General features: G+C 42.2%; 2 protein-coding genes across 2 annotated transcripts; both read left to right on the top strand.

Moving 5' to 3' along the window:
• The first annotated feature begins 10,106 nt into the window (after positions 1-10,106).
• LOC120049250 (5,6-dihydroxyindole-2-carboxylic acid oxidase-like) lies at positions 10,107-16,214 on the top strand. The gene is made up of 7 exons (XM_038995485.1): positions 10,107-10,461; positions 11,096-11,418; positions 12,155-12,359; positions 12,974-13,141; positions 13,555-13,734; positions 14,010-14,156; positions 16,024-16,214. Exons 1-7 carry the CDS (start codon positions 10,107-10,109, stop codon positions 16,212-16,214), a joined length of 1,569 nt encoding a protein of 522 aa, XP_038851413.1.
• Positions 16,215-17,492: 1,278 nt separating this feature from the next.
• Positions 17,493-22,661, top strand: LOC120049695 (leucine rich adaptor protein 1-like). Its single transcript, XM_038996045.1, has 2 exons — positions 17,493-18,104; positions 20,666-22,661. The coding sequence occupies exons 1-2, from the start codon at positions 17,895-17,897 to the stop codon at positions 21,062-21,064; spliced, it is 609 nt and encodes a 202-aa protein (XP_038851973.1). The 5' UTR covers positions 17,493-17,894; the 3' UTR covers positions 21,065-22,661.
• The last annotated feature ends 471 nt before the right edge of the window (positions 22,662-23,132 follow it).

Below are 23,132 nucleotides of genomic sequence, written 5' to 3'. Positions count from 1 at the left end.
TATACAGGACAGTTAAACAGGGCGGTTATACAGGACGGTTATACAGGACGGTTATACAGGGCAGTTATACAGGACAGTTATACAGGACAGTTATACAGGACAGTTATACAGGGCAGTTATACAGGACAGTTATACAGGGCAGTTATACAGGACAGTTATACAGGGCAGTTATACAGGACGGTTATACAGGACGGTTATACAGGACGGTTATACAGGACGGTTATACAGGACGGTTATACAGGACGGTTATACAGGACGGTTATACAGGGCGGTTATACAGGACGGTTATACAGGACGGTTATACAGGGCGGTTATACAGGACGGTTATACAGGGCGGTTATACAGGGCGGTAATACAGGACGGTTATACAGGGCGGTTATACAGGACGGTTATACAGGACGGTTATACAGGACGGTTATACAGGACGGTTATACAGGACGGTTATACAGGGCGGTTATACAGGGCGGTTATACAGGGCGGTTATACAGGGCGGTAATACAGGACGGTTATACAGGACGGTTATACAGGACGGTTATACAGGACGGTTATACAGGACGGTTATACAGGACGGTTATACAGGGCGGTTATACAGGACGGTTATACAGGACGGTTATACAGGGCGGTTATACAGGACGGTTATACAGGACGGTTATACAGGGCGGTTATACAGGACGGTTATACAGGACGGTTATACAGGGCGGTTATACAGGACGGTTATAGAGGACGGTTATACAGGGCGGTTATACAGGGCGGTTATACAGGGCGGTTATACAGGACGGTTATACAGGGCGGTTATACAGGGCGGTTATACAGGGCGGTTATACAGGGCGGTTATACAGGACGGTTATACAGGACAGTTTGTGGCTGTTTCTCAGGAGCCTTGTGGTGCAGTTACCTCTTTTTGGAGGGAGCAGACAAAGCCTGACCAGTGTAGTATGGACTGTGACCAGATCTTCAGTGGGTAGGCCATTTCTGGCAAGAACAGTCAAGCGTTTTGAGGCCTTCCTCACTGACTGCTCCACATGTGTGTCACCACCGAGGTTAGAGTCTAGATGAAAACCAAGATACTTAGTTGTTGTTACCACTGGTACTTCCTGTCCTCCTAGGATTAGTGGTGCAGGTTGTGGATGGTCTCTAGAAAAACATATCCCAATTTCCACAGACTTTTTGCCATTCAGGAGAATGTTGTTGGATGCGGCCCACTCTCCCAGCTGCTTTGCCTCCAAGTCCATGGAAAAGTCCTCTTTGATGCTGGTTAATGTGTCACTTATTGTGTCACTGAAGACAACTTTTCTTGGGTGGACATGTGATGGAGGAACAGATATGGTGAGACCACGCCCCCTTGTGGCACACCAGAGGTAACCTCTGACCCAGGGCTAAAATTGCCATTTGCCATCACCCTATGCCTTCTTCCTGTTGTGTGGCTGTGGAGCCAGGCTAGTAACCTTGGGCACAGTTCAATGTCAGACAGATGTTGCAGGAGCTTTACTTGATCTACTCGATCAAACGCTTTGGACATATTAGCAAGTAACACCCTCACCATTGTTGTTTTTTTGGAGTCTGTAGCTGTCAGCCAGGAGTGTGTGGCTTTCACAAGGGTGGTAGTTGTGCTGGAATTTGGTAGGTAGGCATACTGATTTGTGCACTTAGATAAAACTGTTGGCATGAGTCTTTTTTTATGAAGCTCTCCTGGATTTTTCCAAGGCATGACGTTAGAGAGATGGGCCTCCAGTCACTCATTGTACATGGGTTTGACACTTTAGGTATGGGGACACACATTGGCAATCTTCCAGGCAGCAGGAACCGTCCCCGGACAGGAGGTGTTAACAATGTGTGTGATGACAAGGGCTAGATCTTCTGCATGCTCTTTTAGTAGCCAGGCTGGAAGGCCATCAGGCCCACACGCTTTACGTGGGCTCAGTCTGGTCAGAGCTTGCTTTATCTGGTCAATGCTGGTCATGTAATCAGTCTGCCATTCTAACATATTTTGGGAAACAGCTGTAGTGAGAGAAAATCCACTGCTGTTTTGAAGTGAAATGTTGGCCATTCACATCTCAAATGTTTCCTTCCTACAATATACACTACATGACCAAAAGTATGTGGACACCTGCTCGTCGAACATCTCATTCCAAAATAATGGATATTAATATGGAGTTGGTCCCCCCTTTGCTGCTATAACAGCCTAGAAAGTAATTGAATGCTGTAGCATTAAGATTTCCCTACAATGGAAGTAAGGGGCTTAGCCCGAACCTTGAAAAACATCCCCAGACCATTATTTCTCCTCCACCAAACTTTACAGTTGGCACTATGCATTGGGGCAGGTAGCGTTCTCCTGGCATCCGCCAAACCCAGTCAGACTGCCAGATGGTAAAGCGTGATTCATCAATCCAGAGAATAAGTTTCCACTGAGTCCAATGGCGGCGAGCTTTGCAACACTCCAGCTGACGCTTGGCATTGCACATGGTGATCTTAGGCTTGTGTACGGCTGCTCGGCCATGGAAATCCATTTTATGAAGCTCCCGACAAACAGTTCTTGAGCTGGCGTTTCTTCCAGAGGCAGTCTGGAACTTGGTAGTGAGTGTTGCAACAATTTTTACACACTATGCACTCGGCGGTCCCGTTCTGTGAGCTTGTATGGCCTACCATTTTGCACTGAGCCGTTGTTGCTCCTAGACGTTTCCACTTCACAATAACTACACTTACAGTTGACCGGGCAGCTCTAGCAGGGCAGAAATTTTACAAACTGACACGTTGGAAAGGTGGCATCCTATGATGGCGCCATGTTGAAAGTCACTGAGCTCTTCCGTACTTCTACTGCCAATGTTCGTCTATGGAGATTTCATGATTGTGTGATCGATTTTATACACCTGTCAGCAACGGGTTGGCTGAAATAGACACATTTCTAACTTATGATTATGAAGTTTATCTGCATTGCCATTGATTTGACTGGCAGTAGGGGCAACACCTCTTTATTGCTTGTTTGTTAGCTGATAAATGTCAGTACAGCTGTGGCAGTCAGCTGGCAATAACAAGCTATAGGAGATAAGTAAATGGGGAAATTGTGTTTTAAATTGATGTACATATGAAATCTATTATTTATGTCCATGTAGCTCCAATGTCTCATACCCCTCTCCGTTGCAGGCAATACTGCTGCAAAAATGTTTTTGTGTTTCATAGCCTTTACTGTCGAGAGATAGCATAGTAGAATAGCCTACACAACGTGCAATCTCGAAATGTGGTATTGCATCAGCAGTTTCTCTTGTAATGTCAGTCAATGACAGCCAATCAATTAGCCCATGTCAGCTAACATTTTAGAGATTTCTAGGTAAGTTAGTCTAGCCAGCTATCTAAACTTTGTAGTAATCATGACCAAATCGTGCCCAGTGGCCCTGACCTCCAGGGGCCCCCAGTTGATTGTGTTAGTCACTCACTCAGATATCATATGGACATGGCATAAGTCACGGAAAAATGTGTAGAATCGCATGAAATTCATTCTAAAAGTGAAAATGTATTCTAAATCTTGCTTATGGCCCCCAAAATGTCTAGGAGCAACTAGGAACAGTTGACCACAGTAGAGCTATGATGCAGTGGGGTGTAATGTGCAAGAGGCATCTGCACCGCAGGGATCTGGTCATGAGGCTTGGTCATCCCATTAGGAGTAGAGGCATGCTGTATGCCAGTCCCACCTTAACCATAGGACATTCCTGTATGGCCAAGAACCGACCCTTAGGTGGTCTATAAAACCTATAATACTTTTTCTCAGAAGTCAAACAGGCTAGACATGACGGTATATAGACCAATGCAGCATGTGTCTACTGTTGTAGCAATTAGACATCATGTGAATTAATTAATATTAATCCATTTATTATCTCATGAAACCACACAAATACTTATTTTCAGACAAACAATACATTGAAGGGTGTGCGGAGGTTGTGCACTTTTTGACCATTTTTCTGTCCAATATTTCTCTTCATATAGGGGATCCTCTTTTTCTCAAGAGCACCCTCAGAGGCAACGGTTCCATATAGCCTCTTTAACTACTGTGAATTAATGTGAAGTTGGATATGTGAAGGAATAATTCTCATAATCACATGACTGGGATAAGAGAGGAGAAGGAGGAGAAGAAAATGTGGGGGAGGGGGATAGCGGGCTCCATCCAAGAGGTAGTCATATGAACAGCTCCTACATTCAGTGTTAATGAGTCCCACTGTGCTTTTTTGACCATGGGCTCCAGCCACATATTCTCACATGATCCAATAGGCTGTAAAGTGTGTACTTCACACACTTCACATAGACAGAATAGTAAAAATGAAGGGTAATTAGGAATACTGGTTGGTCATGAGATGTGCACAAGCATGCATGGATCTGAAAGAGCTGCAAAATCTGGACCCCTACAAATCAGCTGGGCTAGACAATCTGGACCCTCTCTTTCTAAAATGATCTGCAGAAATTGTGGCAACCCCTATCACTAGCCTGTTCAACCTCTCTTTCGTATCGTCTGAGATTCCCATAGATTGGAAAGCTGCCGCGGTCATCCCCCTCTTCAAAGGGGGTGACACTCTAGACCCAAACTGCTACAGACCTATATCTATCCTACCCTGTCTTTCTAAGGTCTTTGAAAGCCAAGTTAATAAACAGATTACCGACCATTTCGAATCCCACCTTACCTTCTCCGCTATGCAATCTGGTTTCAGAGCTGGTCATGGGTGCACCTCAAAGTCCTAAATGATATCATTTAAGAGACAAGAGACATTACTGTGCAGCCGTATTCATTGACCTGGCCAAGGCTTTCGACTCTGTCAATCACCACATTCTTATTGGCAGACTCAACAGCCTCAATTTCTCAAATGATTGCCTCGCCTGGTTCACCAACTACTTCTCTGATAGAGTTCAGTGTGTCAAATCGGAGGGCGTGTTGTTCGGACCTCTGGCAGTCTCTATGGGGGTGCCACAGGGTTCAATTCTCGGGCCGACTCTTCTCTGTATATGTCAATGATGACGCTCTTGCTGCTGGTGATTCTCTGATCCACCTCTACGCAGACGACACCATTCTGTATACTTCTGGCCCTTCTTTGGACACTGTGTTAACTAACCTCCAGACGAGTTTCAATGCCATACAACTCTCCTTCCGTGGCCTCCAACTGCTCTTAAACGCAAGTAAAACTAAATGCATGCTCTTCAACCGATCACTGCCCGCACCTGCCCGCCCGTCCAGCATCACTACTCTGGATGGTTCTGACTTAGAATACGTGGACAACTACAAATACCTAGGTGTCTGGTTAGACTGTAAACTCTCCTTCCAGACTCATATTAAGCATCTCCAATCCAAAATGAAATCTAGAATTGGCTTCCTATTTCGCAACAAAGCATCCTTCACTCATGCTGCCAAACATACCTTCGGAAAACTGACCATCCTACCAATCCTCGACTTCGGTGATGTCATCTATAAAATAGCCTCCAACACTCTACTCAACAAATTGGATGCAGTCTATCACAGTGCCATCCGTTTTGTCACCAAAGCAACATTGTCATGCCCTGACCATAGTAAGCTGTTTTTCTCTGTGTTGGTTGGGGCGTGATAGTGCTTTGGGTGGGTTATCTAGGTGATATTGTATTTCTATGGTGGCCTAATATGGTTCCCAATCAGAGGCAGCTGTTTATCGTTGTCTCTGATTGGGGATCATATTTAGGTAGCCATTTCCTCATCTGTGTTTGTGGGATCTTGTCTTGTTTTGTTGTTTTGTTGTTTTTGTTCGGTGTTCATTTATTAAAGAAAAAAATGTACGCCTACCACGCTGCACCTTGGTCCATTCCTTACAACGATCGTGAGAGAAGATCCCACCAAAAACGGACCTAGCAGCGTGGCCAGGAGGAATGGACCTGGGAGGAAATCCTGGAGGGGCAGGACCCTGGACAAGGGCCAGGGAGTATCACCGTCCGAAGGAGGAGATAGAGGCAGCGAAAGTGGAACGGCGATGATACGAGGAGATAGCCCAACGAAGCAAGCACGAGAGGCACACGGGGAGATTGGCGGAGTTTGGGTTCAGACCTGAGCCAACTCCCCGTGCTTACCGTGGGGAGCGAGTGACCGGTCAAGCGCCGTGTTATCCAGTTCTGCGCACCATGCCTTCAGTGCGCATCCACAGCCCGGTGCGCTCTGTGCAAGCTCCCCGCAATTGCCATGCTAGATTGGGCATTCAGCCAGGACGGATTGTGCCGGCTCAGTGCTCCTGGCCTCCGGTGCGTCTCTTCGGCCCAGGATATCCTGCGCCAGCTCTATGCACAGTATCCCCAGTGCGCCTTCACAGCCCAGTGCGTCCCCATTGATTGTGTCAATCACTCTCACTCAGATAAAAACATGGCATAAGTAATGGAAAAATGTGTAGCATTGCAGGAAATTTGCTTTAAAAACTGCAGAAATGCCTCCACAACCCCATGGCAAAATGTGTAGAATTGCAGGACATTTGCTGTAAAACTGCAACAACAACAAAAAAACTCTGTAGAGCCAGCGTATTTGTTTACCTTTTGTCCAAAAAAATATTTGTTCTGTTACAGATCCCTCTACGTATTAAATTCTAGTTTTTAATCCCGATGCTGAGTTAATGTGAGTTAATGTGTAGCGAAAAACGTATAGCTAATAGGCTATGTGTTTGTATATCGACTGAGGTAAATGAAGCTACAGCTTTTGCTGTTCTCCAAATAGCATTTTAGATTTTCTATTGTATAGAAATGCAGTAGATGAGCTTCAAATTTCTTACAATTTCCCAGATCCCCTGGCTACGGCCCTGGTGATATGTATTCAATATTTATGGCGGGATTTGTTATTATGTTGTACATGTATTGTATGTGATTGCCCTCATTTATAATGGGAGTGCCCAGCATTTCCGTAATTTCGACCATGTATGAAGTTTCATTCAGATCATGCACTTGCACAAATATATTGGCACCCTTGCAATTTTCTTAAATAATTCTCTATTTCTTCTCAAATAAATTGAAATTGAAAACAAGGGTGCCAATATATTTGGCCACCACTGTAAGTTGATACAAATCAAAGGTTTGATGATGAGTAGATTAGTGGAATCAGGTGTGTATGCTAGGGCAAAAACAAAAATGTGCACACCTTTGGGTCCCCAGGACCAGGACTAAGAAACACTGACCTAGAGATGTGACCTTATAATGGCTAACATGCATGAGAACATTATCTTCCAGGACACTAGTTTGTTCATTATTCAATATACATTTAAATGAAATACCATTACATTAATAAATCACGGTTCAGGACTGTCAGCAAGCAGGAACTGCTAAATAAGATCGTATTGTTTTTGAGACAATATGTATTCCATCAAATTATTACATTATCAAATATTTTTCATTATGACAGTACACTTGCATTTAATTTAAAACAAGGAAAGTCCGTTCAAAACAGATTCAGATATAGATTTAGTGATGCTTAAATTATCAAAAGAAAGTTCTGTAATGAATCTACAATATGCATTTCCCAATACAAACCTCTGATCTTACAACTCCTAAGGAATGTATTTTCATATGTATTTCATTAGAATGGGATTACATCTTGCTTATCCTCACACCCTATTTAAGAATCTTTACACTGGCTCGTATTATGGCCCTAACATTGTTAAATGCATGTGACTGGTCTAAATCTTTTCCCTTCCAGTATGTCTGCTGGCAGCCAGATGAGTAAAAATGGCCCGACATGAAGGCTGATACGTACGATGAATAAACGGACGTGATACTGCCAAGAGCAGTGTGCAAGTTTCTCTTTTCTTTTAATATATCATAAAAATATTCCCGAGCACCGGCAACAAACCAACTCAGTTGTGCAAAAATGTGCCTATTTTTAGGCCTACATGAAAAAAAGTATGTGATATAGCTAAATTCTTAATTAACTTTTTCAATTTGCAAACAATGATACTCGGACATTACAAAGAGTATTAGAGATAAATGTAGGACTTGTTTTTTTTTCATCTCCTAGATGTACTTGTCAATCATTTCTACTTCAGCTACTTGGGAAAAATGGCATGTTTTCGTTTGTAGGACTACATGAAGAAAATAATGTGGTGGATTCCAAAATCAACTTTTCATTGGCAAACAATCTGACTGAGATCTTACAGAGATAATTAGAGGTCAATTGAGGACGTATGTTTTCTTCTCATAAACTGACTTTTTCATTATTACTACTTCCTTTACACACTTAGCAGCCTTACAGCCTTACGGTCCGCCTTCCAAAATGACGTGGCTCTCCATTCCTTTATACCTGTTTAGCATTTTAAGGAATGTTGGCTTTCTGACAAGTTCTTTCCAACAGTGCTGTCTGTGCTTTGAAGTGAGAAAGAGACATATGGTAATGCAAAGCTAAAAACCTGCCATTGGACTTTTTTCCCCCAGCACTCAACTGATGTTTCGCCCAACTATCTCTCAAACCATAGCACCGAGAAAAATGGCCCTTCGCTAATTAGGAGGAGTTCACCCTCCTGAGGAGGACGAAACCATGCACGTCCTAGTTATTATGAAATAATGACTACTAATTAGTGCCAATAAACAACTACTGTCTGTATTCGGAGATGCCCTCGGAATAACCCACTGCAAAGCAAACAGTATAATGTGGGAAACTTTAAATATATTCCTTGCAGGTTAGGTTTTGGCCTTTTTGTGATTCATGTATTGTGATGTTCTTTTAGGTTTGTTATCACACTGGTCGTGTCTTCTCAATGTGTTCCAAATCCATGGAACTCCACATACCTTGAAAGGGGAATATGTTTGAGCTGATGATGATGCAGTCCCAACTAGAAGATCATTAACAATATGTAAATGCCAACTGGCTATGAAGCTATCAGCTGAGAGTTGGGATAAAAAGGTCCTGAATGCTCTCCATTCCTAGAGGCAAAAGTAACGTGCGGTCTGTAAGAGCTATTCAACTAGACTCCCTCACTATACCGTGCTGCCACCATCACAAGGGCCTCGAAGGATTCTTAGCTCACATGAGGAGGGAATGACTGGAGCCAGGGAGGAAAGGGCAAGCGAGGGTGGAGGGGGTGAACGAGTTAGGGAGGAAGGGGTGCTGCGTGAGAAGTCAAATGACTTGGGTATGATGAGCACATTCCAACATGAACTCATGAACCTGCAAGCGTAAACAATTAGGGATTAGCTAAAGGAGAGCTCATGCATTGCATACCTTTTATGACCTTTAACGTTGTATAAAAAGTTGTGTTTTATCTGTGCAAATAAATAACTCAACTGAACCGATGACACTAGGTGTAATGAAACAAATGGGTGACAGTAAGCAGTACATCACGAAGGACAATGTAACTGTTATCTGTGAGAAAGTGACTTGTGTTATTATAAGACTATTGTAAGGATCGTTAGGTCGAGGTGGGCTCTTTTGCAATCCCATCCAGATGAGTGGGTTGTATTAGTGATAAGGTCAACATAAATATATGTAGGCATAATAACATGTAAATATGGTTCCATTTTATTCAAAGTGACACTTAACCATGTACTGTAGCAGACCACACTTTTTTGTTGTTGCAGTGTACTTCCTTTGATTTGTAATACTAATTTAGAGCAGTCACTCTCTTTTGTGGTTTTCAATGTGGCCATGTAATTTAAGTGTAATCCCTTTTGACAACATGTGGTGAAATTAGTCCAGAAATTCATAAACATTAATTGATGGGGTTAAAACTGGAGGACAGCATTAATTCAATAGCTTCCACAGGTGACATGCCAAATTATGTTTCACAGTAGGACTAGTGAAACAGTGTGCGTGACTACCTAACCTCCCACCCTCTCAGTCCGGTAAGAAATGTGATGTGATCACGAGGAGATCAGAAATCCGGGCAGTCATGCGCTAATCCAGTATTTAAAGGCCAGGGGGTTATTTGGCTGGTGTTGGGGCAATTAGTACAAGAGGGTCGGGCGGCATGGAAATACAAACGCGCACTGAATTGAAACAGAAAAAGAACTTTGAAGTGATGAGGTTACGAGTAAGGTACTGACTAACGTTAGTGTGATTGAAGAAAGAGATTTGGGTGATCCATCTTTCCATTTAACTAACTTTCTGGTGTGTGTCTTTTTGCCTTTTCGTGGCTATGTGGAAGTATGGCTTGCTAGTGCTCTTGGGCACAGTGTTTGTGCGCGCGCAGTTTCCGAGGGAATGTGTGACTCCAGAGGGACTTCGGAGTGGTCAGTGTTGTCCATCCCCGTTTGGGGTCGCGAATGACGACTGCGGGTCCGCTACTGGACGTGGACAGTGCATTTCGATAGCGGCAGACGCAAGTGCACACGGCCCCCAGTACCCCCACGATGGACGGGATGACCGTGAACGTTGGCCCATCCGCTACTTCAATCGAACCTGCCAGTGCAACGGGAATTTCACCGGTTATAATTGTGGCCGTTGTAGGCATGGATTGGCCGGGTTAAACTGTGACCAACCGGTTGCTGTTGGTACGTTTTTTTTATCCCCCTGGGAAACAAATGTTTCAGTTTCCATTACAAAATGATTTGATGTTTTTACGCAATTGAAACTGCATAGGGTTAATAACCTCCAATATGTGTCTCATTTAGTGGCGTGGTAAATCTCACACTTAAACCAATTTAACTGAGATCAACAGTCCATATATATGTTGATTAAAATCAGTAAATTATAGTCTACTACAAGCAACCTCTATACAAGCACCGCCACACGGTACTTTACGTACGGCCGCTCAACTGGTTGAAAATCACATTTCTGCACGGGATTATGGAAAGAGTACAACACTTTATAAAGGACACGAACGTCCATGGATTAAATATAGTTGCATTTAATGTACGATATAATGACATTTTTGCCTCGTATTTAGGCAATGGTGTAGGTCTATGCATAAAGGTTAACGGTACTATGGATAGACTACCTGCCCAATCTATACCCAGTGGGCACAGACGTCAATTCAAAGTCCATTCCACGTTGATTCAACGTAATTTCATTGAAATTACGTGGAAACAACGTTGATTCAACCAGTGTGTGCCCAGTGGGTAATTTCTCAATTTCTTCTCACAAAAGAATGTGCTCATTAACGCATGACTGGTTTTAATCCTTCAGTCCGGAGAAACGTGATGCAGCTCAGTGCGGATCAGAAGCGAGCTTTCGTGACCGCGCTGGACCAGGCCAAGCGCGCGGTGCACCCGGACATTGTAATTGCTACGAGGCGGTACCAGGAGGTATTCGGGCCGGATGGAAACACCCCGCAGTTTGAGAACATCACCATCTACAATTACTTTGTGTGGACCCATTACTATTCGGTCAGCAAGACCTTCTTAGGGGCCGGCCAGCCGAGCTTTGGCGGAGTCGACTTCTCTCATGAAGGTCCCGGTTTTGTGACCTGGCACAGGTTTCACCTGCTTCAACTTGAGCGTGACATGCAGGTGAGATGGGGTACCGGCAATATGCCACTGTATACATGTAAAATATGAACTGAAATAATGCATCATAATGCAAATAACTTTTTTTGTAGTGAGCCAACCACTGGGGGTTGATTATTCAATTGTATATCACAGTCTAATAGGCCATCATCTAATGCTATTATGGATTTTCACCATCAGCAAATCCATTTGAATCTGTATTTATTGCCCATCAATAGTCATTTCACTTTCCCTATTGTTTGTTGGAATTAGTGCCCTATTAAGGGTGAGGATATTTTTCCAGAAGAAGCAATTTCCTGCCAAAATCAAGCAAGCTTAGCAGAAAATGTGCTTAGGCGTTACTAGGCTGAGCCTAGATTTCTCTTCTAATAGGGCACAACAGAGCATCTGTTGCCCAAGTCATTTATTTAATTGTGTATTAGTCATTGGTTCATTACTGACAAAGATTGTTTATTGTTTTTAAAGATCATTATCTTGGCATAACCATATATTAGGCTATAGCAATAAAGGCAAATCATTGTTTCATACAATGAAATACATTGAATCAGTTGCAACTAAATATTGAGATTGTGGTATGTTGTTTGTTCAATTGAATGGAAATAATGCAGCCACTATATACTCCTCTGCCCATTTGTAACTATTTCAATTGCAGATTATTAAGGTGTTTCTAATTGCACAATATGATTATTATAATTGTGTGCCCTTTATGTATTTTTTTCTTAACCTACTTTCAATTTAGGATATGCTGCAAGACCCGTCCTTTGCCCTGCCCTACTGGAACTTTGCCGTTGGTGGAAGCACATGTGACATCTGCACAGATGACCTATTGGGAGCGAGGAGCAACCTCGATATGAATTCCATCAGCACCAACTCCATCTTCTCCAACTGGAGGGTGATCTGTGAGAGTGTGGGGGACTATGATACACTGGGGACCATCTGCAACAGTAAGCCTTCAGTAGTGCTCTCATATCCTTCCAAGTTTTGAAGAGAACCCCCTATATGGTGGTTAGAAGTTGTCTGTAGGCACAGATGTTAAAATCCGTAAAAGTCACTGAGATTATATAAACATGCTCAGTAAGGTTGAAAAATGACCAGAACATAAAGGGACGTGTAGTGTCCCTTTGAGCAACTTCACCATTCCATATTGTAATACCTATTGATTACTATCATTACTTGCTTAATTAAGCCTGGTTCAAGTGTTGGTGCTGTTGGCGCAACACCTTGTCAGAACACTAGGGGAAGCAATGAGCTTGTCAACATTAGTCTTCAAGCACTAGCTCCATCTCAATTAATCTTTCCTCGATTCCTTGCATCCTCTCTCCTCGTCTCCTCAAAAACCCATCAGAGAACAAGATTCAAAGTGGAGGGCTCTTCTCCTCCAACAGGGTGATTTCCGGAAGGAAGAAGGAATAAAAAGAATGAAGGATCTAAATAGTATTTAAACATGGCCCTGGTGTATTTTCAGCACTTCCCAACTTACAAATCCCATTTATTATTCCCTCTATTAACCCAGGTTACTAAGACCACCCTTTTAACCCTCTCCTCTCTCTCCACCCAGATACTGAGACCACCCCCATCAGGAGGAACCCAGCTGGAAACGTGGCCCGCCCCATGGTGCAGCGTCTCCCTGAGCCCCAGGATGTGGCAGACTGCCTGCAGGTGAACACCTTTGACACCCCTCCCTACTACTCCACCTCTTCAGGGAGCTTCAGGAACACCATCGAGGGTGAGTGGCTATTGCTGGTCTACACCAATAGATATAGTAATTCACATTGAAACACACAGATATCACTACACTTCCTGTAGTGTACATAGGCTCACACACACTGAACGTTGAGCGTTGTTGTGCATGACGATACACACCCAGACACACGCACGCACACACGCAACAGAGTGCATTCTGTTCTGTACCGAGCAGGTTGTGAACCAACAACCTTCTGCACACGATAACACACGCAACTCAAAGCCAACTGTCTTAGAGCAAGAGTCTAGTCACTCTGAGAGATTTAGGTCTTAGGGAAGGTGTGACGTCACCCATTTCACTGGTGTACTCCTGCCAACATGCTACTGGCGAGATTCACATCCACTACGCACAGTTTCCTGTATTTAATCCACAAGCTACCTGTGTTGTGTGCACAGGCTATAGTGCCCCCCAGGGAAACTACGACCCAGTGGTACGGAGCCTCCACAACCTGGCCCACCTGTTTCTGAACGGGACAGGGGGACAGACCCACCTCTCGCCCAACGACCCCATCTTCGTGCTTCTCCACACTTTCACAGATGCCATCTTTGACGAGTGGCTCAGGAGGCACGCCCCTGGTAACGGATCCCATCCTCCTAGCAATCTCATGTTCAATACCTGATCTGTTGTCTTCATGTATTGGCTTTGTCTGTGCTTGCTTGTCGGAAGATACGATGTTCTTCCATCCTCTATGTACTTGTTGACTATGCGGTACAGGCCGTTTCTAAATGACATGGTAAAATGGTAATTACACAACAATTACACGATTACTATGCACCCTCTGGCAGGATTTTTTCTTTGTACATCAGCGGCACATGTTTATAAGCTGACTCTTAACTGATATATTTTGCAGATTTGGCAGTCTATCCTTCAGAGAATGCCCCCATTGGTCACAACAGCGGGTACAACATGGTTCCCTTCTGGCCTCCAGTGACCAACGCTGAGATGTTTCTTACAGCCCCAGAGAACCTTGGCTACTCTTATGAGGCCGAATGGCCAGGTGTGTATAATGTCAATATAAATACAGACTGAATGGCCAGGTGTGTATAATGCCATTATAAATACAGGCTGAATGGCCAGGTGTGTATAATGCCATTATAAATACAGGCTGAATGGCCAGGTGTGTATAATGCCATTATACATACAGGTTGAATGGCCAGGTGTGTATAATGCCATTATAAATACAGGCTGAATGGCCAGGTGTGTATAATGCCATTATAAATACAGGCTGAATGGCCAGGTGTGTATAATGCCATTATAAATACAGGCTGAATGGCCAGGTGTGTATAATGCCATTATAAATACAGGCTGAATGGCCAGGTGTGTATAATGCCATTATAAATACAGGCTGAATGGCCAGGTGTGTATAATGCCATTATAAATACAGGCTGAATGGCCAGGTGTGTATAATGCCATTATAAATACAGGCTGAATGGCCAGGTGTGTATAATGCCATTATAAATACAGGCTGAATGGCCAGGTGTGTATAATGCCATTATAAATACAGGCTGAATGGCCAGGTGTGTATAATGCCATTATAAATACAGGCTGAATGGCCAGGTGTGTATAATGCCATTATAAATACAGGCTGAATGGCCAGGTGTATATAATGCCATTATAAATACAGGCTGAATGGCCAGGTGTGTATAATGCCATTATAAATACAGGCTGAATGGCCAGGTGTGTATAATGCCATTATAAATACAGGCTGAATGGCCAGGTGTGTATAATGCCATTATAAATACAGGCTGAATGGCCAGGTGTGTATAATGCCATTATAAATACAGGCTGAATGGCCAGGTGTGTATAATGCCATTATAAATACAGGCTGAATGGCCAGGTGTGTATAATGCCATTATAAATACAGGCTGAATGGCCAGGTGTGTATAATGCCATTATAAATACAGGCTGAATGGCCAGGTGTGTATAATGCCATTATAAATACAGGCTGAATGGCCAGGTGTGTATAATGTCAATATAAATACAGGCTGAATAGCTAGGTGTGTATAATGTCAATATAAATCCATTATGGATATTTGTCTTATCTATTATATACAGTCAGGACCGGAATTATTGGTGGCCTTGATAAAGATGAGCAAAAAAGACAGTATAAAATAAATATTACAAAAACTGAGCTATTGTAACACACTAGGTGTAGTGGGTGCGGAGTCAGGTGCAGGAGGCAGAAAGTTCAGAATAGCGCTTTATTACGCACAGGGAAAAGTAGTACTCTCCACGAAACTGGGCGTAAATCAAACAAATGCCCAAAACAGGTAACTAAACAACACGCACTACCACACGTCAACACAGTGGGGAAAATAATCAAGCCCGCACAAAGAGCAGGCGGGCCTACCGGCTTAAATAGCCCAACTCAAAATCTAAACAAGAAACAGGTGAAACAAATCAGACAAAACCAACAGAAAAGGGAAAAGGGATCGATGGCAGCTAGTAGGCCGATGACGACGACAGCCGAGCGCCACCCGAACAGGAAGAGGATCCACATTCGGAAGAAGTCGTGACAGCTATATTGTATGGGAAAAAGGGAAAATTATATATTTTATACTAATACAATTAGAAAGAGATTTTGTTTAGAAAGTAATAGATCCACCACCATATTTTATATATATTGTCCCATTGTTTTGTAGCTCAGTTTTTATTAGACTTTATACCGTTTTTTTGCTCATATTTGTCAAGGGTGACAATAATCATGGACCTGACTTTATATGCAATGTTATGCTCACAGCTTGTTATGCTTACAGTTTCTTCATTGTAGCTATTTTGGTAAGAGCCCTTCCGTCTGTCTGTTTGCGAGTTTCACATTCCATATGACGAATGTAAATGTTATAAATCTTGTCTCGTCTCTATAGCTGCTCCTTTAACTTTGACTGAGATCATCACCATTGCCATCGTGGCGGCCCTGGTCGTCGTCGCTGTAATCTTTGCTGCAACCACATGTGCCGTGCGCTCCCACTCTTACAGCAAACTGGAGGGCCGCCAGCCCCTGCTGGGAGAACAGTACCAACGCTACGACGACGACAAAGGCCAATCCGTGGTCTGAGCTGTGTGTGAAACTACAGGGTTATGTTCGTTACAGGGCACGCTTTTTGCAACAAAATTTTCACAACATAAAATGAGTCCATCCCTGTTTCTGTCAATTTTCTCCCGTTTCGTGCCTAATGATCATGACCAAGGCTTAGCTGAGCGTCACATATGTTCTTACATTTGTATTGTTAGCAGCTATGTTTTCATCATTTCAAATTGAGTTTCAAGTGCCGTAGAATATGCATCACAAACTGTATTCCGGGAGAGGCCAAATGTTGTCGATGCAGGGTGTGGGTTGAATTAAGTATAGTCTGGAACAAAAACCTGCACACTGCGGTCCTCCCATTGCCAAGTTTTACCACCACTGCTGACTGCTGTAGTACATAATATGGAATCTTATTGATTGCATCACTCATTCTACTTTACGGAGTGCCTTGACCCGTATATCTACAGATTCTGAGTATAACGATGGTTTTCTGTAAATTTGTAAACATATTTCGGTCAAAATGGAACTTATTTGTAATTCCATTGACAATATTTGGTGATTAAACAAAATTAAAGGTTAAGAATTTGTCTTGCATTATTATAATTTCTGCAACACTTGTGGAGTGCAATGTCATGATTCATAAACATTTACTCTCCTTATGTGCCATGACAGCTAAGAGCACATTACTATGTGGACAAAGTAGAATCAAATAGAATAGAATTTAATAGAATAGAATAGAAAAAACGAAAGGATCCTCATTCTCATTAAGTTGTATAGCCTACTTTGCCATTCTTGTGTAGGTAATGTCAATTCTCATGTATTGCCACAAGGGGGTAGAAGTGTGAAGTCCAATACGACTTGAAAAATAGTCAATCAGAGCAAAATTAATTTGTGTTGCTTTGAAGAAATATATCATTATTAATCAGGTCAAACTTAGGTTAATGTGTTTGCTTTAAACTCGTTCAAGATAGCTTTTTAAAATGTATTGATTTTATTATGCTGGTTTAATAACAATGTATGCAAATAGGCCATTAGGATGGCTACACAACATTGGTTTGAATTCAAATAAATTCAGAAATACAGTTTACTGTAGCTTACTTTGCTGACATGAAATGGCAATTTAATCCGTTGTATGATTGAACTGATGATACTGATGAAAATACTGTAGGCTACCATATGGGTGTATTTTGTGCACAATACACAAAAATATATGCTGCGACAATTGCCTTATCATTACGGCAAACAGGCGTAGTTTCTTAGTCCCACTTGTCCGGGGTGTAATGTTTCAGTCATAAACTGTGTGGTTGAGCAGCACGTCGTCATCCTACTGTGCCGCTCCGTGGTACGAATATTGTTTCAATTGTCACCGCTGACCCCCCGGCGCAAGGGACTTCCAAATCTCTCAATTCACGTCTGTAGTGGCTGTGCTACAGTAATAACAGGGGTTGTTTCTGTTTTGTTTTGAATTGCACTCTATATTTTGAGTTGGTGATAAGAATTGGATTGGGAAACTGTGTTACTGTGCGCCTATGGATATAGCAGTCGCTTTCAACATCAGACCTCTAAGACCATCCAGGCTATGACCTTTTCTTCGGAAGTGAAATCAGACGGAGCCATCAAGCCACTGAACCCCATACGTTGCTCTCTGTGTTATTTCTACTGCACGTAGCATATATCGTTTTCCGTTTATATTCTTACTGCAATTCTATCATGGAAGAGGACAACGTGTTATCCGATTTTAAGGATATTGAGAAAAAGTTGGGTCGCAGTGTTCCTGAAAGTCTCATTCGTTCCCTAGCGGGAGGACATCATCATCACGACAAACATGAGGATAGAAAACCGGCGACACCGAAGAACCGCTCAAACTCTGCTGACGTAAAACGACTGGAGAGCAAGATATTATTTTTGAAACAAGAAATGGTAGGCTATGTGGTTGCCTTAAAGATGCATCTTCAAATATATGTCCGTCTGTCGCTGTTGGGTCAGTGAGTTGTTTCATGCAGTAAGCCTATAATAAAGTTTGTTGAATACCGAAGCAGACATTCAAATCCGGTACAATTGCAATTCGGACCCAGGCTTTTTCAAGTCAGTTCACTGCTCCTTCAAAACCATGCTGTATATTCATTGGTGCATTGCATTAAATGCAATGTACCATCGACACAAGATAACAAAAAAGCTTTTAGCTGCAGTAGTCTAGCTGTTGCAGCTGTTTGCTTTAGGCTTTAATGGAACTTGGACGTTACGTTATTTCACTGACCTGTGATATCATAACTCGGCATGTTATGCAGTAACTTCCAGACGACTGATGGCAATCCAACTGTATTGCCATTGTGTTCACAGGGTATACTTTTGGCATCTCAGAAGTTTATGGATTACTTAAAATGCCGCCTGGTCGCAAGGCGTTGGAAATATGTATATAATAGTGAGTGGCATGTCTTGTTTATGTCTCATTGACTTCCACTGTAACTCCATCATCTGAAATAGAAGTAGAATACACACAACCGGGTACAGTTTTTTTGCCATATTTCTGGCCGCCATTTAATACACAACAAGACAATGGGAGTCGGTGTCTCAATCCCAAAACGATCGACATTGGCCCACCTCTTAAATAACCAATTCTATTGCGTGTTGAGCTATAAATCTATTGATTTAGTGATGTTTCTCACCCTCTCTCAGCTACAGATGTGATGCCACCCAGTTGGCGAAAGCCATTAACACTTGCTCTCTACACATAACAACAACAATGCATAGTTCTTAACTGGCTTGCCTATAAAAATCCAAAATAAATTGTCAGGTATCACGCAGGCAGACAATTCTCACCTCAATTAACTTACACAAATTCCAAACTCAACAAAAATACAGGAGGATAGCCTGGAATTCAAATTGATTATCACTTGGATTCCATGCTATTACTAGCCTTGTTTGACCCCCTGTATTGAGAAGACCCCCCACCCCTTTTAAGGCTTAAGGTCAGTCAAGGCATTAGGACCCTTGAACAGATGGTCAAATTGACAAGAGTTTGTACAGAAGGGTACTGTGTCATTGCCTGGTTAACCAACTGAGGAAAAATACCTCTCTCGTGTTCGTTTCCATGTTGAAGTCATTGAAAGGGTGGTTCATAATACGATTATGATGACAGGCCCAGTAAACTATAATAACAGAGAAGATATCCCACCCGGGAGTGCATTTTGCCAGACACAAAGGCATATCGTGATGGAGGAAAGCTAGTCTTTGTGTTCTGACTGGACAGTCAAAAATGATATTGATGACAACGACTGAAATACACCCACCATGCTCTATTGGGAGTAAAGCAGAAAAATACCAGTATTATTCCATTGAGTTGAATTACATTTAAAACAGGTATAGTCCGCTGTGCTCCCTAGTCCCTACTATAGTGAATGGCACATTTGGGCCATCTAAGGCTTTTGCTCTGCTGTCACTTCTTCAATCCAATTAGGCTGCTTTTCTCTTGGCCATTTGGCTAACCGACTGGTTCACTTTACAATATACATAGAGGGATTAACAGTTTGTCAAATCTGTATAGGATTGACCTGTATTGCCAGCAACTCCAGTTTTAGACAAAAGTTCAGAATAATGTAACTAGTTTTAAACAGAGTTCAGAAAATATCTTAAAACATAAATCATAAGTAAGTATTGTTAGATACTAAATCAATGAAGTTGAATTTCAATGACTAACAAACAAGCAGCAGTAAATTACATTAGCTATACCCATCTTGTGATTCACCACCCCATTCAAGCCAACTTTAATTGACACTGCTAATCCTTCTGTAAAATTCCACTATGCTCCGGCTGGGCGTCTGTGCACACATAAAGGACAGGTTATATCCGTAATCAAACACTGGCAGCATTATGAGCTAGTCACGATCAACTCCCAAAATGGCACTGTTTTATAGCCAGCCAGCTGTCTGGGCCATTGTATCAGCCTTGTCAAACACTATCTGGCATAATGCTTTTTGACTGGCTCGAGACTGCTGCTACTGACTGTACATTGGTGTAAACGGCTGTCTATTTGTCACTAGTAGCCAGGGAAAATCTTATTGTGAAGTGATAAATCAATGGTGGTACTGTATGGGTGTCAGGGCGAGAATGTCCTGCTATGCCCTCATATACCATGCTGTTACACGCCAAGGATGGAATGATTTCCTGTGGCATGCTTTTTTGTTTTACCTTTGTCCTTGTCCACATGCCAAAGAGTAGAGTGGTGTCTTTACAATCCCCAAGGGACAATTTGCTTTTCAGCATTACTTTGCCAACTCAAAATACATGCTGGTGATGTTCTTCTCACAAGAATGGAATAGGAAAGCAGTGAATTTAGAGAACAAATAAGATTGTAGGCCTAATTGTTGGAAGTGTGATATTGTGTGTAAAAAAAAAAAAAAAAGGCTTTCAAGTTGTCAATGTTGCTTGTAAAAATCTATAATAAAGTCCTAAAATGAATCTCCTTCTAACACCAAACGCAGGCCCACCTCCGTGCAATCGATGTCAAGCTGATGCAGCAGCTGATGTCAATCAACGAGTGCATCGAATCCATCAAATGGGTGATGGAGGACAAGGGAGGCATAGCCAGTCGTGAAAGCAGCCTGACTGGCAGCCTGTACAGCTTAACGGACAGCGAGGACGACACCTCTCCACGAGGCAGCTTCACCAGTCTGCATGACGGAAACAGTGACGGATTGGACGGGATATCCGTGGGCAGCTATCTGGATACGTTGGATGAGTTAGCTGAGGACCTTTCAGACCACCCTTCTCCGACGGATCTTCATCTTTTCTCAGATATACCCATTATAGAGGACAAGACTTTCAGCAAGCCACCCATGCAAGTCAGAGTGGATTCCGATGAGTACTATTGCTTTGGATAGTGCTATTACCAACACAGGCAAAGACCACAGGGTTATTTTACCTAGCGTTATCAATGAGTTGGCATGGTAATAGTTCATTACAAATGTTTCATAAGTTGTCTTGTTCATTGAGCTCGCTGTGGGAAATATAGCACATGGATGTTTCCCTTGATGATCTGTTATTTTCCTGCTGCTAAGTATTTTACAGTGACATTTTAAGTTTACCTTTATTTAATAGGCAAGTCAGTTGAGAACAAATTCTTATTTACAATGACGGCCTACCAGGGAACAGTGGGTTAACTGCCTTGTTCAGGATTTTTATCTTGTCAGCTCGTGGATTCGATCCAGCAACCTTTCGGTTACTGGCCCATTTAAGTGGGTTTACAACAGGCAAATACTCAGTTGTGCTATTTTGTATCTTAAAACCAAATTCTTTTTTTGTCTTTGATGCATTTACACCTCACTAAACCTTAGCCACTTGTCGCCAGTTCGGAAGAGCTTTAAACATCATTGAGAATTCAACAAAGGTGCAATTTATCTGCCCTCAACAATATGAACTACAACCACAATCAACAGGTCTGAAACAAAAAGGGGGGAAAACGAAAGTAATGCTAAGTAGTGCTCTCTCATCCTCATCATCTTTGGTGTTGCGTTCGAGTGCTCTTACCAAGACCCTCCCCTTGAATCCTCCAGGAGCGTGGAGGCGACTCTTTGACGGGGAATCTTACTTACAAATCTAACCTGTAGGAAGTAATTTGTTGTTTGTTTTGTTGTTAGAACAGCACGACTGAATTGGCAAAAATGTGATGGGTTTTTCACAAAATATTCATTCAGTGCACTCTGACTGTATTCCAAAGAGTCTGATACCTCAGTCTCTTTTTTTCTTTTTCACTTAGATACCGTGTCTTTGGTTAGCCGTTCATCCATCCGAACTAAGTTAATGTAGTAGATAAGGAATTTGTGGTAATTTGGAGCATTAGCGGTTCCATGCGGAGACATCGGCTGGACTGGTTTAGTGCGGCAGAAATACTGTTTTCCCTCATCTAGAGGTTGTATCATTCAAGTGCAATTTGTGAACATGCCAAATCACTGTATTTTAGCTCATCTACTAAATATGGAAGCTATTCAAATTAAAATAAAACATCGATTTTTACAGTTATATGCGTACATATTAAACATTGGACAGACATTGTTCTTGCTTGCTTTTTTATTTAGACAGATGGCAGTCAAATTGCCATGCCAACAAGGTCGTTATTTTACTCTTTTTGTTTTGTTTTACCACAAGAGATGAATTGCAAACCATTTACAAAGTGGAAATCTTGACATTCACAACACTCAGTTAATTTAATTACTAGATAGTATTTGTTGATCACAGTTTATACCTTACTGTTGAACTAGTCAACTAGTTAATGACTGGTAACTAACAAAATTCAAGTACAAAAGTAAGGCCATTTATTTCTGTACAAAGATGATATAGCTTTAAGCTCCACTTTGTGTCGATTCACATTACCTGTGAGTATTGTTTCGTGTTGCTTACTTTTTAACGTTGAAATTTATTGTTTTTATTGGTGTTGTTGAAAGGTTTGTTGGGGAAAATAAATAATATATTGTGATGGTCTTCTTTCTCAGTTTCTGTATACAGTTGGTTTATTCTACAACTTCTCACACACACACACACACACACACACACACACTGGTTCACACAATTACCATCTTGTGGTAACATGCAATTAGTGGAGAGAATTGTTGGATTATTTATTAAATCCACAGAAGCGATTATATGCGGATTTTTATGATGAGGCAGTCTTGCTCCATTTTTGTCAGACTAGTGAAGTTCCAAAATGTGGCAATTTGACCAATGTACCATAGATAATTGTGCTCAGTTAGATCTAGATTCTATCAGATCCGAGCTAACTGACACCCGCATAATGGTTGTTTTGGCTGTGTCGGAGGTGGAACTGCGTTAGATCTGTCAAATCTACAAGCGGCTCCCGACATTATACCTAAAGTGGAAATTGCCATTGGCTGCATAGAGTCGCATTAAGAGAAATCCCATGCAGCCTTGTTCACAAATTCGAACACTGAGATG

This window comes from Salvelinus namaycush, chromosome 6 (genome assembly GCF_016432855.1).
Source record: "Salvelinus namaycush isolate Seneca chromosome 6, SaNama_1.0, whole genome shotgun sequence".
Lineage (NCBI taxonomy): Eukaryota > Metazoa > Chordata > Actinopteri > Salmoniformes > Salmonidae > Salvelinus > Salvelinus namaycush.
This window is presented reverse-complemented; position numbering and strand designations above follow the sequence as displayed.

Excerpts from the sequence above, each read along its gene's own strand:
- LOC120049250 (XM_038995485.1), top strand. The coding sequence starts at position 10,107 with ATGTGGAAGTATGGCTTGCTAGTGCTCTTGGGCACAGTGTTTGTGCGC. Across the intron at positions 10,462-11,095 it reads TGACCAACCGGTTGCTGTTG|TCCGGAGAAACGTGATGCAG; the intron begins GTACGTTTTTTT and ends TTAATCCTTCAG. Across the intron at positions 14,157-16,023 it reads TTATGAGGCCGAATGGCCAG|CTGCTCCTTTAACTTTGACT; the intron begins GTGTGTATAATG and ends TCGTCTCTATAG.
- LOC120049695 (XM_038996045.1), top strand. The coding sequence starts at position 17,895 with ATGGAAGAGGACAACGTGTTATCCGATTTTAAGGATATTGAGAAAAAG. Across the intron at positions 18,105-20,665 it reads TATTTTTGAAACAAGAAATG|GCCCACCTCCGTGCAATCGA; the intron begins GTAGGCTATGTG and ends CACCAAACGCAG.